Source organism: Danio rerio, chromosome 5 (genome assembly GCF_049306965.1).
Source record: "Danio rerio strain Tuebingen ecotype United States chromosome 5, GRCz12tu, whole genome shotgun sequence".
Taxonomy (NCBI): domain Eukaryota; kingdom Metazoa; phylum Chordata; class Actinopteri; order Cypriniformes; family Danionidae; genus Danio; species Danio rerio.
This window is the reverse complement of record NC_133180.1, coordinates 14,481,183-14,498,950: the sequence shown is the minus strand read 5'-3', so window position 1 is coordinate 14,498,950 and position 17,768 is coordinate 14,481,183. Positions and strand designations below refer to the sequence as shown.

At 34.5% G+C, this 17,768-nt stretch overlaps 1 protein-coding gene across 21 annotated transcripts in view; it reads left to right on the top strand.

Moving 5' to 3' along the window:
- Positions 1–17,466, top strand: part of add2 (adducin 2 (beta)) — a 53,150-nt gene extending 35,684 nt beyond the window's left edge. For 5 of the 21 annotated variants that reach the window (XM_009301250.5, NM_001365434.1, XM_073950999.1 and 2 more), the window contains 5 exon segments: positions 2,562–2,678; positions 5,802–5,888; positions 7,426–7,555; positions 10,113–10,184; positions 13,369–17,466. In XM_009301250.5, the coding sequence (XP_009299525.2) occupies positions 2,562–2,678; positions 5,802–5,888; positions 7,426–7,555; positions 10,113–10,184; positions 13,369–13,634 (672 nt within the window). In that variant the 3' untranslated portion in view covers positions 13,635–17,466. 21 annotated transcript variants of the gene reach the window in all.
- The last annotated feature ends 302 nt before the right edge of the window (positions 17,467–17,768 follow it).

Genomic DNA, 17,768 nt, shown 5'->3' with positions numbered 1-17,768 from the left:
CTAAATTACACTGGGAAAAAGAATAATTTTTGGACACATGTCCTGTGGCCTGATGGAACTAAGATTGAACTGTTTGGCCATAATGACCAGTGTTACATTTGGAGGACAAAGGGAAAAGCTTACAAGCCTATAAACACCATCCCAACTGTGAAGTATGGGGGCTGCAGCATTATGTTGTGGGGCTGTTTGGCTGCAGGAGGGACTGGTCCACTTCACATCATAGATGGCATCATGAAAAAAAGAACATTGTGTAGAAATACTGAAGCGACATCTCAAGACATCAGCCAGGAAATTAAAACTTGGCCACAAATGGGTCTTCCAAACAAACTATGACCCTAAGCATACTACCAAATTAGATAAATTGTGCTTTAGGGCAACAGAGTGAATGTTTTTTAGTGGCCATCACAAAGCCCTGATCTTAATCCTATAAAAAAATTGTGGGCAGAGTTGGAAAAAGCTTGTGCGAGCAAGACAGCCAACAAATCTGACTCTATATTAGATGTCTATATGGCTGTAGTCTCGTGTTGTAAAAAAGATTCATGCAAACCTCTAAAATGTACAGGTATTTTCAACATCAGCATTTTGACAAAACACACAGCAAAGTTTCATAAATCAATTTAAAAGCATAAATAAGCAGATTTTATCTGTAAATCTGGACAATTTAGTACACAGTGCTTAAAAGAAACACAAAATGAACCAATCTTCTTCAATGTGCAACACAAACACCCCTGTTAAAATCTCTAAAATAATGTTTTTAATATGCTGTGAAGAATTTGGTAAGCTAAATTGTCCATAATGTTTGTATGTGAATGAGTGTGTATGGATGCTTCCCAGTGATAGGTTGCAGCTGAAAGGCCATCCGCTGAGTAAAACATATGCTGGATAAATTGGTAGTTCAATCTGCTGTGGCGACCCCAGATTAACAAGGGGACTAAGCTCAAAAGAAAATGAATGAATGAATGAATGAATATGCTGTCAACTGAATCACATTTTCCAATGAGGTTTCATTAGTTCATGTATTTACTAACATGAACTAAGTACGAACAACACTGGTAGAGCATTTTTTAATCATAGTTCAACATTTACTGATGCATTATAAACATCCAAAGTCATGCTTGTTAACAGTAGTTGATGCACTGAGTTCTGACACTGAACAATTGTATTTTCATTACGTCGTCTAACATGAACATATACTGTAATAAATGTATTGTTCATTGTTTGTTCATGCTAGTAAACACACTAACTGACATTAACCTCATTGTAAAGTGGTACCACTAAATCTTTTGGTCTCCTTCACATTCAGCCACTAACCATTCATATTTTCTTCTACAAGTATCAGTGTGAATGAGTAAGCCAGTAAGCGTGTTCAGAAAATAGTCTGACAGTGAATCATAGGATATTATTGGTATAAGGGCGTATTTGTTACATCACGCTGTGAGGGAGGACTGGTGTTTCTCTCCCACGTCCCTTTTCTCCTTCTCTGCAATGCAGGGGGAGATTTTTAATCGCCATGACACTCTCTGCAGTGACCACAGCGCCCTCTCCTGGCTACTCTCAGATCTGTTGCACAATTCTCTTGTCAGGGTTCTGCCACTTTGGTCTTGTAAATTCTTGTTTTGGTGGCAGAGCTCTGACACTACTCCATGTCTGGTCCTGTTTCTGTCTCTGTGTGCGCGCGCGCCGTCGTGGGTGTACGCCGAGTGTGCGCGCTGCCACTTGATGTGGCCGCGCACGCTCTGCGTCCCTCAGACGCGCGCGCTCTTGTACTAGTGTTTGTGTTTGTTCTGTCAGCAGCGCGCTGCTTTATTCTCGGCGCCTCCGTCTAGTTGGTTTCAGTTTTGGTTGGCGCTGAGATGAAGCATGCGCGTTGCTTATGTGTGAGCGCACGATAAGGTGTTTATCTATCGTGTGCTCGTGTCTTGCGTCTCTTGTCAAAGCACGTGGCTCGGTGTTTACATTGTGGTCACGTGCTTTTGTCGTGTGCTTCAGTGTTGTGTTTGTTGTCATGAACATGCGGTTAATGAGTTCTCTCATTGGCTGCATGTTCTTGTTGTGTTATGTGAGCGCATGGCTTGTATTGTCTCTCTGTGTCATGCGCTCTCCCGTCTATTGTCTTGTCCCACCCTCCTGGTTAACCCATTATTAGTTAATTGTGTTCACCTGTTTGTGTGTTAATTTTCCACAGTTTATATACCCCTCACTTTTGCTGTCCTGTGTCAGTTCGTCATCACATGTTGTTGTTTAAACCCTTGTCTTGTCATGTTTTCAGTTATCATCGTTGCCAGCCTGCCCAGTCCTGTTTGTATGTATTTGTTTTGTTAATGTTTTCCCCCTCGGGGTAGTTTATTTTGCATTTTATTTTTATTATTTAATAAATTCCCATTTATTCTGCACTTGAGTCCTCGCTCCTTTTTCCCCATTTCCCCTCACCCAACCCTGACATCTCTTTTGTATTCCTTCAAATTGTCCGCTTTTTCACAGAAAAAAATTTGAATAATAAAAATGTGAGTGTGAAATGACGAGCTTTTGAATTTCTCCTGTATTGATTTCTTCTCTTTCAGTGGCAAAAGTCTGAGGAAATCACACAAGGCAGTGGACGAGCCATAAAGATTGAGAATCCAAACCAGTTTGTTCCTCTGTTCACCAATCCAAAAGAAGTCCTTGAGACTAGAAATAAGGTATTTTTCATTATTTATTGAATTTTTGCATCGATGTAATAAGGTTCGATGGCCATCGGGAAGAAGGAGAATTGCCAGCAATAAGTCAGATTTGTTTCCAGTGCATGTTGGGCTCCGGCAGGGCTGCCTCAGGGCTGCTGGAGGGGGTCCGGTTTGGACCACAGGATTTAATCTCATCAGACATGGACCTTCAGCATGCACTAAGGTGGTTTGCTGCTGAGTGTGATGGGGCTGGGATGAGAATCAGCACCTTCAAGTCCGAGGCAATGGTGCACCACCGGAAAAAGGTGGTTTGCCATGTTTAGGTTGCAGGAAAGTCCTTACCTGAGGTGGAGGAGTTTAAGTATCTTGGGGTTTTGTTCACGAGTGAGGGAAGGATGGAGCGTGACATTTACAGGCGGATCAGTGCAGCGGCTGCAGTAATGCGGTCAATGTACCGGTCCGTTGTGGTGAAGGAGCTGAGCCGAAAGGCAAAGCTCTCGATTTACCAGTCAATCTATGTTCCTACTTTCACCGATAATCATGAGCTTTGGGTCATGACCGAAAGGACAAGGTCACGGATACAAGCGGCCGAAATGAGTTTTCTTCGAATGGTGTCAGGGTGTACTCTTATGGATACACTCTCAGAAATAAAGGTATGTGAGCTGTCACTGGGGTGGTACCTTTACAAAAGGTACAAATTTTTACCTAAAAGGTCCATATTAATACCTCAAGCGTACATATTAATACCTAAAAAGTACAAAAGTGTTCCTCTTAAAATTTGTAGGTACTTATATATACTTTTGAGGTATCAATATGGATCCTTCAAGTACAAATGTGTATCTTTTGAAAAAGGTACCACCCCAGTGACAACTCACATACCTTTATTTCTGAGAGTGTAGGGTGAGAAGCTCTGACACCCGGGAGGAGCTGGGAGTAGAGCTGCTGCTCCTCCACATCGAAAGAAGTCAGCTGAGGTGACTCGGGCATCTGTTTCGGATAACTCCTGGACGCCTACCTAGGGAGGTGTTCCAGGCATGTCCCACCGGGAGGAGGCTTCAGGGAAAACCCAGGACACGCTGGAGGGACTATGTCTTTCGGCTGGCCTGGGAACGCCTCGGAATTCCCCCGGAGGAGCTGGAGGAAGTGTCTTGGGAGAGGGAAGTCTGGGGTTTTCTCCTAAGACTGCTGCCCCCGCAACCCGACCCTGGTAAAGCGGCAGAAAATGAATGAATGAATGAGTGAATGAATGAATTCTCTGATGCAAAGTTGAATTTTCAGCCTCAATGCTTTAGTGTCAAATTATTCTAATATAGTTTCATATCTGATTAATGTCTAATTATGGTTAATACTGAAAACAGTTGTGCTGCTTAAAATTTGCAAACTTATTTGATGATTAGAAACTACTAAATGCTCAAAAACAAAATGTTAGAGAATACTTGATGGCCAGCAGATGAAGAATAGGATAAATAGGAGAATACTGAAAGGAATAACTCACCCGAAAATGAAAATGTACTCATCCATTTACTGTTCCTCAAGTGGTTCCAAACCTTTATGAGTTTTTTAATTCTGCCGAACACAAAAGAAGATGTGTTGAAGAAAGCTGTAGTAGGAATAACAAATACTATGGAAGTTAATAGTTACAGGTTCTTTACAGGTTCACAGTTACAGCCTTTTTTCTTTCGTGTTGAACAGAGGAAATAAGCTCAGTCTTGGAGATACTGAAGAGTATTGAACCTAACATTTCCCTTAATGATGTGTGCAAGCATTGTTCTTATTATTTTATCTCTTAATCTATGATACTTTTGAATTATTTAATATGTCTTCTACGTTTTTTTCAAGGGAAAGAAAGACACATTTGTCATAATCTGTTAGCTGCATGACTTACCAACAGAACTGTGAGCAGATTTGACTTATTATGGCACAGAATGGCAGATTCACCAACAGTGTGAGACAGAATGTTTGTAGCAACAGAAGTGTCCCAACATGTGTTGCTTTTCAGATTCACCATCAGGACAAATCTGGTGGTGAAATAGAAAAGGAGAGAACAGCCAAAAAGTGAGAAGATGACAAAAGAAGAAGAAAAGCTAAATAAAAACATAATATAATGTAATAAACCTGAATTAAGTTTATGACTGTGAATATAAATATGTTAACATTAAGATACATTCATGATGTTTGTACCTTAGTAAACTGGCGTATATGAAAAAAAGAAAATACTATTTATGTGAATAAAACAAAGCCAAACTTTTTGTTAGCAAAATGACTGACTCATCCTTGCTTACTTGGATCGTAAAATCAATGTTTGGTAAAATGAAGGTAGCAGTCCACAGACCACAATAAATGTTTCCTACAGAGCGAATATGGCAAGAAAACTGTTTCATATTGCAGTGGTGTCTGCACAGAAGTGCTGTTGGAAGGTTTGAAAAACCTGTAAAAGTCATGAATTTTGAGAAATCATTTTCCAGGCTCGGAAAAGTTTTGCAAAAAACAAATAAACCCAAAAAGTTTAGAAAAAGTCTTGGAGATTTGTTTTACAAATATCTGTGTACTTGAATATATATGAGATGATAATATTGGGTAAATTTTAAATACAAATGCGCTGTTCATCCCTTCAGGTGATGTTCACTGCGTGGGGTAAAAAGCAACTGGCAAAACATTTTCACACAGGCAGCAAGATACTTTCTAAAAGCTTTTTTTACAGATATGAAAATAAATATAAACTACAAAGATTGTCACATATTTTTAATATGCAATAATAAATTTGAACGTGCATTTTTTCTTATTTGCCACATGTACGTAGACATTACAAGAAACATTAGGTCATGAATATTTCCTCACACTTTATTTTGATGGTTCGTTTGTTGAATTTAAGTTACATTGCATCTACATGTCAACTAATTCTCATTAAATTAAGTGGAATATTAGGTTGGGGTTAGGGTTAGTTTAAGTTGACATGTACGTTTCTTATAATCGGTTAAATGTCTGTTAAAGGAGCAGTATCAACAGATATTAAGCAGACAGTCTACTAATACTCAAATGGACCAAATGACCAAATATTTACCTGAAAGTTTTAGAAAAGTCATGGAAAAGAAATTTTAGTAGTATAGTTATTATAATGATGATTTTTTGTTGTTGTTTCAGATAAGAGAGCAGAATCGTCAAGACATGAAAACAGCTGGACCTCAATCTCAAGTGCTAGCCAGCGTCATCACAGACAACAGTCCACCGGTGAGATCACAGAGTGTCTTTCAGTTTATACAGTTGAAGTCAGAATTATTAGCCCCCTGAATTATTTGCCTCCTGTTTATTTTTTTCCCAAATTTCTGTTTTAGGTAGAGAAGATTTTTTTCAACACATTTTTAAACATAATAGTTTTAATAACTCATCTCTAACAACTGATTTATTTTATCTTTGCCATGATGACAGTAAATAATATTTGACTAGATATTTTTCAAGACACTTCTATACAGCTTAAAGTGACATTTAAAGGCTCAAAGGTTAGGGCAATTTGGCAAGTTATTGTATATAAACTGTAATTCATACTTCAACAGTGTGTGTGTGTATATATATATATGTTTGACAGAGCAAGGAAATTTTCACAGCATTTCCTGTAATATTTTCCTTCTGGAGAAAGTCTTATTTTTTAATTTTGGCTAGAATAAAAGCAGTTTTTAGTTTTTTAAACACCATTTTAGGGACAAAATTATTAGCCCCTTTAAGCAATATTTTTTTTGGATAGTGTAAAGAACAAACTATTGTTATATAATAACTTGCGTAATTACCCTAACCTGCCAAGGTAATCTGGTTAACCTAGTGAAGCCTTTAAATGTTACTTTAAGCTTTATAGAAGTGTCTTTAAAAATATCTAATAAAATATTATTTACTGTCATCATGGCAAAGATAAAATAAATCAGTTATTAGAAATGTGTTATTAAAACGATTATGTTTAGAAATTTGTAGAAAAAAATCTTTTCGCTTAACAGAAATTGAAAAAAAAAATAAGCAGGGGGGGTCTAATAATTCAGGGGGGTTAATAATTCTGACTTCAACTGTATACATTATATATATATATATATATATATATATATATATATATATATATATATATATATATATATATATATATATATATGTGTGTGTGTGTGTGTGTGTGTGTGTGTGTGTGTGTATATATTTATTTATATATATATATATATATATATGTGTATATATATATATATATATATATATATATATATATATATATATATATATATATATATATATATATATATATATATATATATATATATATATATATAATTGTCTAGACTTAGATCTTCCAAGTAGAATCAAGTGGTTTTATTTTTGCTGTAGCAAAACAGCAGCAAAAGACAATTGATCAAAGTCTGTCCAAGCCTGAACCTAGCATTCATATGTGTTTTCTTTATCTGCACCTATGTTCTTATCTTAAGTTAAAACCTACGAGTTCTTTGACAGCAGCTGGTCTCATCCAAACTATAATAATACTTCATTGAGCAAATCCTTGAACAAATCCTTCATTTCTGATACTATCAAAACATGTTTTACTCTGTAATTGCTCTCGTCTGCCTGCCACCATTATCTCTCTCCACTTTCCAGCCGGTGCCCTCTGTGGTTAAACTCCTTTTTTAACTGTGGCAGACTCATTGTCATTTTCTATTAGATAGTGTGTTTTCTCTTGGGAATAGGGAATATTTCATTCTGAGATTTCAGGATTATGTGAGCATGTTTCCTGTTCCTCCAGTCTCCTGAGATTGTTGAGCCTCCAGTCCCACCAGAGCCGGAGACTCCAAACCCCTTCAACGAGCTGACGGATCATGAGCTGGAGGAATATCGCAAGGAGGTCCAGCGCAAACAACACGGCCAGCAGGACGGTACGAGATGACAGTGTCTTAACTAGACTTAGAGAGAGTAGTTCTGTCCCACATCCTCTTTTTCTAACCTATTGATTTCGAGCACAGGCATTGACATCTGATTGATTTTACCACTGGATTAATGAAGACAATCCAATAAGCACCTCTACAGTACATATCTTTAGACAAACATTGACTTTATGTCATTGAATACCAAAGTTTAGCTTCTTTAATTTTATTTTTTTTATCTAAGATTTGAAGCTATATATATATATATATATTTAAATCCAGAATGTATGTATTTAATACTAAAGTGTGCCTTGAAAATAAATGAATTAAAGTTTAATTGAGTTTCAGCATGTTTCCAGAAACATCTAACTTGAGGATTTGTGTCCTGACATCATTTCTTTTCTATTAAGCACCTGAGCGCTGATCTTTATCCTCTGTGTTGTGTCTTTTTAAGCCTGACAGCCTTCCTACATGCACTAAAATCCAAGAACTCTTTTATAGTTACTACCAGTGTTGGGGAAGTTAAATGCAAGGTTACAAAGTTCACATAATCCAACGGTTTGGCAGGTTACAGTGACATTAGTAGAAACTAAAAGTTCCCTCAGGTTTTTTAGCTTTTAAGATTTTATAAGCAGTCTTTCTTCCTGCTTAAGAAATGTTGCTTATTATTATTAAGTATGGAGGAATTATTAATTACTTTTTTCAGTAACTGCATTGATTATAAATGGAAATCTTTTGCATTTTTAATATTCTAAATGTAACATGCGATTATAAATGCAATTGTACTATTATACATGTAACTTGCAATTAAAAATAAAATTTTAAGGCCATACATTAAAAAAGGTAAATTAAAAACATAAATCTTACTATTCACAACAAAATATACAATGATATGGTTTATTTGGCACAGAAATAATGAGAATTCCTATTAAACATTATACATTTACACTTTGTAGATCTACAGTACAATGTATAAATAATAAATAATTATCAGTTTGCTGCATTTTTTTGATCTGTGAGTATTTGTGCTTTTAAACTCCATCATGGGGCGTTGATATCTGCTTTGACAACTTTTTTTATGTTGAAGAAAATTCCACTGTTTTTAAAACAGTGACAAAACTTTTTAGTTAGTCAAAACAATATCATTGTTGCAGAGATCATTAGTTATAGATCCATAATAAAACTGAAAAATTGCTTATAGTTACCTGGTTTTTGAACTGAAATTTGCCACCCAGACTATTTATTTTTTCAAACTAATAAAAATGTTGATAAAATTCAATAAATGTCAATAAAAGTCAGGTTTTATAATGCATTTTGAAAACTGTTGCTGGGACTTTTATTTTGTTGTTGACATACATCCAACTGAAAGTTGATATTGAGTTGTGGGTGGCACTTTCTTTTTTTGCATCATTCTCACACAGCAAATTATCATTAAGAAGAGTGTATCTATAAATATTAAGGCTAAATCATCCAACTAACATCAAAAGAGAACGACCACCACACTGTAAAACCCCAAAAAGCTGAGGTAACTTAAACCATTTGAGGAAACCGAATGCAACAAACCATTTAAGTTCATAAACTAATCCTAATGAGTACTGTGAACTTAATCCATTTGAGTAAACGGAGCAATTTGAGCCCAGTAAAACCCAATAAATGAGGAGAACTCAAACTAACTGAATACTGTAAAACCCAGTAGGTTAAGGCAACTCAAACTAAATGAGTTTAAAAAAAACTATTCTACATAAGAACTGTGAACTTACTCCTTTAAGTTAAAGTAATGAGGTAATTAATTAACTCATTACCTTCAACACTGAGTTCAAAACTCTTTTCAAATGAGTAGAATGAACATTCAGTAAATTCTGAGTTAACTACACTCATTTCATTTGATAAAGTTGACTGTTGGGTTTTACAGTGCACTTTAAAAGCAGAAGCAAATGCTCAGACTTTAAAACAAACAGAAACTAGCCCTCTTTTCGGTAGATTAACATATGATTAAAGAATAACAATGCGAGCTTGCTAAATAAAACTCAACTCATGCAATTGTCAAAGCTCAAATACAGTCAAATAACTCAACTCAACTCACTTTATTTCCATAGCACTTTCACAAATCACAATGATTACCAAAGTGCTGTACATAAAACGCATGTAAAATATACATAAAACCAAAATACATAAACATGATTAAAAGCTAAAGAAAATAAGTGTGTTTTCAGTGACCTTTGAAAAGACTCAAAAGTTTGAGCTGTTCTTAAAGAGATTGGGAGATCGTTCCAGAAGAAATAAACTCAAAACAGTCAATTACACACAGAATTAGACACAGACAGAAGAAAACATCCATGAATCACAAGCAAACAAATATTATTGCTAAACCAAACACTCAGATGGAACGAAACATAACCTCTCTCCCCCCAAAATAATCACAATAATTTTGGAACCATTTCTCTTTTAATGAAATGACTCTCCAGCACTGGTTCTCACTCACTGTACACCTCCTCCTTCTTATCTTATTTCCCTGTGCTGTACTTGTGTTTCCTCTCCTTTTCCTCCTTCACTGTGATGTTGTGTAAAGGTGTGGAGGAGGTGGTGAATGACACGGGGTCTTCCCCAACTACCTCCCCCATAAAGACCCCAGCGGCGTCAGGTGAGAGCCGGCGGTGCTTCACCCACACCTGTGCATGAAAACCCGCTGAAACACCTGCTGTAGTCGCATCATCCACATCCTCCTGACCACCCCTGTTACTAAAGAGAACATTGTTTTGTCCAATTGGGTTTAAGTAGATTAATGCAAATTGCTTTTATTATAATCGCTAAAAATAACTCCCTTGAAGAAATGGTTCACCCAGAAATGACTGTTCTGTTATTGCACTACATATGGTGACACTTAAAGGGAGAGTACACCCACAAATGAAATTCTGCCATCATTTATTCACCCTTGACTTCGTTTAAACTTGTTTCTTTGTTCAGTTGAAAGCTTCAATTTTTGTGAATATTTTTATTTTTATTTTTTTAACATTACTATGGTTCTATAGTGTAGTTTCGACTATATTTCTAGTGGTATAATCCATTTTTACTGTAAATTTAAGGATTTTTACAGTACACTATGAAAGTCAATATGCTTTTTCCAATACTCCAACATTGTGCTACATATGATGCAAATTTTCCATTTCTTATGGTATAATCCAGTTTTTACTGTAAATTTAAGGATTTTTACAGTGTAAAAGTAAATACCCTTTTTTCCCCCAACATTCCGACATTGGCTAGGTAAAACTCTTCCATTTCTAATGGTATTATCCAGTTTTTACTGTAAATTTAAGGATTTTTACTGTGTGCTATACACTGAAAAAAGTGTTGCATCCAGAACTGTTGCAAACAATTTATTTGTGTTGAATTTAAACAAACAAATTAAGTTTATTAATGTTCAACTAAATTTGTTTGTTTAAATTCGACACAGATAAATAGTTTACAACCACTTTACTTAAAAAAATTGAGTAAATCCAAGGAGTCATCTCTGAATAATTTTTTTCAGTGTATGAAAGTCAATAGCTGCTTCTTCCCAACATTCCAACATTGCTCTAAATATGGTGACACTGTTCCATTTCTAATGGTATAATCCAGTTTTTTACTGTATATTTAAGGATTTTTACTGTGTGTACCATGATAATCAATAGCTGCTTTTCTCAACATTCCAACATTGCTCTACTGTATTTATGGTGCAACTTTTCCAAATGTAATGGTATAATTCAGTTTTTTTACTGTAAATTTAAGGTTTTTTAGTGTACTGTGAAAGTCAAAACCTTCTTTTTCCAACAATCCAACATTAGTGCAACTTTGCTCTATATATGGTTCAACTTTTCATTTCTAATAGCATAATCCAGTTTTTTAAGGTAAATCTGAGGATTTTTAGAGTGTACTATGAATGTCAATAGCTGCTTTTTCCAACATTTCAGTGTTGCACTATATATGGTGCAAATTTTCCAATGGTATAATCCAGGTTTTTACTGTAAATTTAAGAATTTTTTTAAAGTGTACTGTGATAGTCAATAGCTGCTTTATTCCAACATTGAGCTATATATGGTGCAAATTTTCAAATTGTATAATCCAGGTTTTTACTGTAAATTTGAGTTTTTTAGTGTACCATGAAAATCATTAGCTGCTTTTTCCAACATTGCGCTACATGTGATGCAAATTTTCCAATTCTAATGGTACATTCCAGGTTTTTACTGTATTTATTACTATATATTTTTTCTGAATTTCTAGATGATTAATTTTGGCATTGATTAATTAGAGTTTTTTAAAAATGTACAATGTAAAAAAATGTCCTTTATTTTTTACATTACAGTATAATTCTGCTAGTTATTTTACTGTACATTTACAGATTAGTTTTTTTTTTTTTACAGTGTTCAATGAAAGTCAATAGCTGCGTTCTTCCAACATTCTTCAGGATATTTTAGTTTGTGTTCAATCAGTAAAAACAAATCTAAAAAAAATTTGAAGGACTTGAGGGTGAGTAAATAATGTGGAAATTTTCGTTTTTGCATGAACTATCCTTGAAGGTTTCATTACATTAGTTAACATGAATTAAGAATGAACAATAGTTTTACCGCATTTTTTTCACTAATTATAGATAACGACCGCATTTACTGATGCTTTACTAAAACTGATTGACTGAAACTTTTACAAACCGTTGTATTGTTTAACATTTGCCAATGCACCGTGAACTAACATTTTTATTTACTAACTGACTAACATTTTTATAATGCTTTGTTCATTGTAGTTCATGTTAGGTAATAAGTGAACTAATTTCATCAAATGAAACGTAATTAAAAGTGTTACCCATAATGTGTTTATTTTCATATAAGCTACCATTTACTGACAACCTCAGAGCTCAAAACAGGTCTGTGCTGAAAGATTCATCTAATATTGTTAAACCAAGCCAATCCCCCGCCCCTCCACCAACTCCCCGAGGGGAAGACAATACTAAAATACAATTAATGAGAAATTTAACAAATAAGAAAAATAATTCTTGTTTATTCATAATAACAGCCACTGATACCACCCATTCAATCAAGCAACAACATTCGAATCGGCTGTGAATTTCATATCCTTTGCTTCAAATCAAAAGTTTTAAAAATCAATTCTTAAAAAAAGTTTCTAGTGTAGCTGGTTGGTTTGGTTCTTTGCTTGTAACATTAACAAAGACTTTATTAAACTAAGCCAACTTAACAGTTCCAAGTTACATTGGGATTATTCAATTTTTAAGTAAAGTCAATTTGTGGGTTTTAAGGCAACAGGTTTGCTCACTTTTTTTAAAGTAAAGTAACTAATTGCTTTAAAAAGTGATTAATCTGACCATTTATAAATCCACAAATCCAGCTGTGACGATGCTGTGATTTATTATTCCACAAATGTGCGAATAATGGCAGAGGTTGTCTTTTGGGTGAACAGTGCCTTTAACTGGACGCAGAGTAACATGGGTAGTCTGTATTCAAGTCTGTGTCTGTGTTTTCATTTTAATTTTTCTGTTTTTATTTACGTGTGACATTACTGTTTGGCCTCCATCTGTCTTCACATCTTCTCTGTCTGTCTCTGTCCCTCTATTATAATTTGTAGGACAGTCGTTTGGTACTGAGATCTTGTCTCACTAGTGAGTATATAGAAAACTAAGACATTGCACACAACTTGAACCAGCTTGTTGGCCACAACTAGCAGCTGCTTCTGTGCCATGGTTAAAACCGCTTAACATCCTGACAAATGCTTAACTGCTTTTCTTTATTTTTCTTTTACTATTTCTTTTGCATTTTTATTTCAATTGCATTCGCATACAGATGAAAAAACTGCAGATGCTGTTCAAAATGATAAAGGTGATGAGAAGAAGAAGCAGGAGGAGCTTGAAAAGCAAATGAAGGCGCTATCGACCACTGACACTTCAGAAACCACGCTCTCAGCCCCGCCCACAGCCCCGCCCAACAAGCCTGCAGGAAACACCCCCGAGGGCTCGCCGTCCAAATCCCCATCCAAGAAAAAGAAGAAGTTCAAGGCGCCCTGTTTTCTCAAGAAAAGCAAGAAACAGAAAGAAAAGGCAGAAACTTGAACTCTTACAGATACGTTTTCTTCACTAATACTTCACATCCACTGTGTATCCATTTACTGACCTTGCCAGCGGGAACCTTGATGTCAAAACAAAATCAAATTCACATCAAGCGAAAACATGACAAAAATCCAGCCTAATCTCACGAGGAAATGTAACTATTTTACTTTTTGTCATTTTAGTAGCTAATTTCAAGCTATTTTAAGTTCACTCGTATGAAAATGTAAGAAGGAGGCATGACACCAAGCCCCACCCCTAAACCCAACCCTCATTGGTGGATAAGCAAATCATATTTAATTGTACGAATGAGATCGTACAATTTCATACGAATTAACCACTAAATCAAAGTTACGAATTGCCGTGAGATAGCATTGGCTTTGTCAATTTAGCACGGAAATAAGAAAATCTGAAAATGTATGAAAGTTTAGTACTAAAATGTAGGAGGCGTGGCACCAAACCCCACCCATAAACCCAACTGTCATGGGGGGATGAGCAAATTGTACTAAATTGTACAAATGAGATCATACAAATTAGCTAACAAATCAAAAAGTTACGAATTGCCATGAGATTGCGTTGATTTTGTCAGTTTAGAATAAAAATATGCAAGTCCAAAAGTGTACAAAAGTATAGTGTATAAATGTATGATTTTTAAATGGAGGCACGTCACCAAACCCTACCCCTAAAACCAATTGTCTTGGGGGGATGAGCAAGTCGCACTAAATTAATATTAATTTAATAATTCATGAATAAATAAATCAAAAAGTTACAAATTGCCATAAGATAGCATTGAAAACCTTGACGTCCAGTTGCATTGATGTCGTTTTGGTCACCAAAATAACAATGCAAAAAAATATTACAAAATAAGATTTATGTATTCTGATTGCATGTCAATTTTTCATCCATATGGATTACATACTTTTAACATAATTTAACTGACTGAACAGACAATGACTAATATTTGTTAGTTAAACATTAATGAAACAAGATCTTGATGTCAAAATGAAATCAAATTGACCGAGCAAAAACATGTCAAAAATGCTAATTGATTTGTTGTCCAAACCCAGCCTGATCTCACGAGAAAACATAACTATTTTACGTTTTTTCAGTTTAGTGGCTAATTTGTATGAATTTGTATGAGTTTAGTTTTACAAAAAAGTACAAATAAAAAAAAAGTGGGGGGGGGGTGGTTTGGGGTTGGGGTGGCACCAAACCCCACCCCTAAACCCAAACGTGATTGGTGGATAAAATAAATCATCAAAAATCATACTAAATTCTACAAATGAGATTGATATCATATGAATTAGCCACTAAATCAACAAGTTACGAATTTCTGTGAGATAGCGTGGGTTTTGTCAGTTTAGTACGAAAATACAAAAGTACAAAAATGCATGAAAATGTACAAAAGTTTAGTACAAAAATTTACAATTTTAAAAAGGAGGTGTGGGACCAAACTTCACAACCAAACACCACCGTCATTAAGCGATGAGCAAATCATACTAAATTGTACAATGAGATCATACAAACTCATACGAGTTAGCCACTAAAACCAAAACATTATGAATTGTTGTGAGATAGCGTTGCAAAATTTTGACATCCAGTTGATGTCCGTGCATTTATGCTGCTTTGACCACTGTAATACAACACAAAACATATTATGCAATCAAAAAATGTAGGCCTGACAAATAAGATTTCTGTATTCTGATTGTATATAATATTTCCATCCATTTGGATTACATACTTTTAACATAATTGAACTTTATATTTGATTTGATTTGTTTATTTTCGATCAAAAATATCATACATAAAACATAATTAACAAAAAAAAAAACATTTCAACATGATCGAAAATGGAGTTGGATGAAGCACAAGCTTATTATTTTCCCACCCCATTACCACATACTTCATTTGTCTATTACTTAAACGTATTTCTTCTTTTACTCATCCCTTTTTTTTACATTAGACATGTTTTATCCTTTTGGCATCTTTGACATATTATATGTTTAAATCAATTTGTACCTTTACGTTTTGTAACATAGACCGCACGGAAAAAAAACATAGTACTGCAAATAGCCATTAATTAAAGTTTCATCATACCTTTCTCATTTTATCCTTTCTCAATCACCTTCATCATTATATTCCTTTAATAATATATATGTATACAACTTTTAAACTGATTATTATGCTGACATTTTTTGAGAGCAAGATCTAGACTGTTCCATACTTTCACACCACAGACAGACAAACACAAACTTTTTAAAGTTCTTCTTGTTTTCAACCTCTTAAAATTTAGTTCTTCTCTCAGGTTGGATTCCCCTTGTCTTTCCCCTTGTGCTGTATTAAATTGAATTCGATCATTGAACTTGACTACTTTAATCTAAAAAGTACAGGATTTTTATGCTCCAAATAACCCACACTGTCTATCAGTTTAATTTCTTTTTTCTGCATTGTACTTGACTGATATCTGATAAATGGAACAAATAAAAGATTTCTGAAATAATATCAATAAATCCAATGTGTTTAATATGTTTCTTATTCATTTAAAGCACATTGGATTTAATCTATTGTGTGGAATATGGAGCTGCATAAATTTTGCCCCTGGTTAATAAGTAAACCAATCTCATGGAACTGAACTAATTGGATCTGGCTTGATTCTACAGCTCTAGATATATTTATACCATATTCATATTTTAGCTGATTAAATCTAATAGTATTAAGATTGATTCTAAGGAATCTGACAACATACATTAAAAAAAAACTGATGAGTTAAATAAAAAGCCTACAAACATTGTGTTTTTTTATTATATAAGTAATATATTAATACATAATATATGTAATAAAAAATGTTTATTCATCTGAAAGCTTCAATTATAAATTTACACTGGATTTTTCCTACAATGCTTATACCTTAATGTCAAAATTACATCAAATTGACCTCTAAAACTGGCATCAAAAAACATTTTAGGATGATTATAGCACTGCAAAAGATTTTTGATGTGCTTTTTTGATATGATGTGGGGTTTTTTTGACAACATTACATGTCAGTTCGATGGCATTTTAACTTCAAGGTAGTCAGTTGACATCAAATCGATTCGCACTTTTTGACCTGTTTCTATTTTGTCATTTTTACATGAAGGTTCCCGCTGGGTTCACATGCCATACGAGTTTTTAATTATGGTTTTGTGACCTGAAACACGTTTCACATTCAATTTCACAATGCTTCACTGATGCACATTGAATATGTGACCCTTCCCTTTGCTTTAAAATGAATTGCACTTAGTATATGCATAAAAGAAAAGAAAACAAGAATGTGGCATTGAGTAAGCATTGATTGTTCACGTCTATCGATTCTGATTGTTCCTCATTATCATGTTTATATACATACATGTGGCATAACTGTGTTCTGAGTTGACGAATCTTTTTCAAACATCCTACATCTCACTTTGTTATGAATAGCAGGGATTAAAACTAACCTAAAATAAACCAATCACTGGAAATCATGATCGCAATGGCTTGCAAATAACACACACACACGTCTGAAGGCCAAAATAAGCAAGATCATGGCTTGTTGCTGCAAAGAAAAATTCAACTTTAAATGCACGAATTTATTCCACTTGTTTTTTTTTTCCAATTGTTATTTTTTTGGGAGGGGGTATATTTATTTTGTATGTATGCTGGAGACTTCTTTGCAGTTGTAATTATTTTTATGATCCGTCACTGTTATTTAAATGCTTTTGTGTGTATATTAGCTGGTTTATAAACTTGATTCCATGTCAATATTAGAATGTAAAATGCTAGGATCGGATGTATCATTCATTAAAGTTCACATCCATGTTGAGTTGTTGTAGTTCTTTCTTTGGGTTCGATTTTTACTTGGATGTAATGATTGCTAGTTTGTTTGTTTGTGTTTTGTTTGTTTATGTGTTCATTCGTTTGTTTTTTTGAAAATGAGTTAAAAAGTTGTGTTGAAGATTTTTTAAATCTATCCAGGTGATCTCCTTGGCCCAGTTTTTCTAAAGTAATCCAGTGGGATTTCAGATCACGGATTGGATCAAATCTTGATAATGGGTTTTTCTTCTTCTTGTGATTTTATTTGGCGGTTGGTAACCAGCTTTTTGGAGCATTACCGCCACATATGGA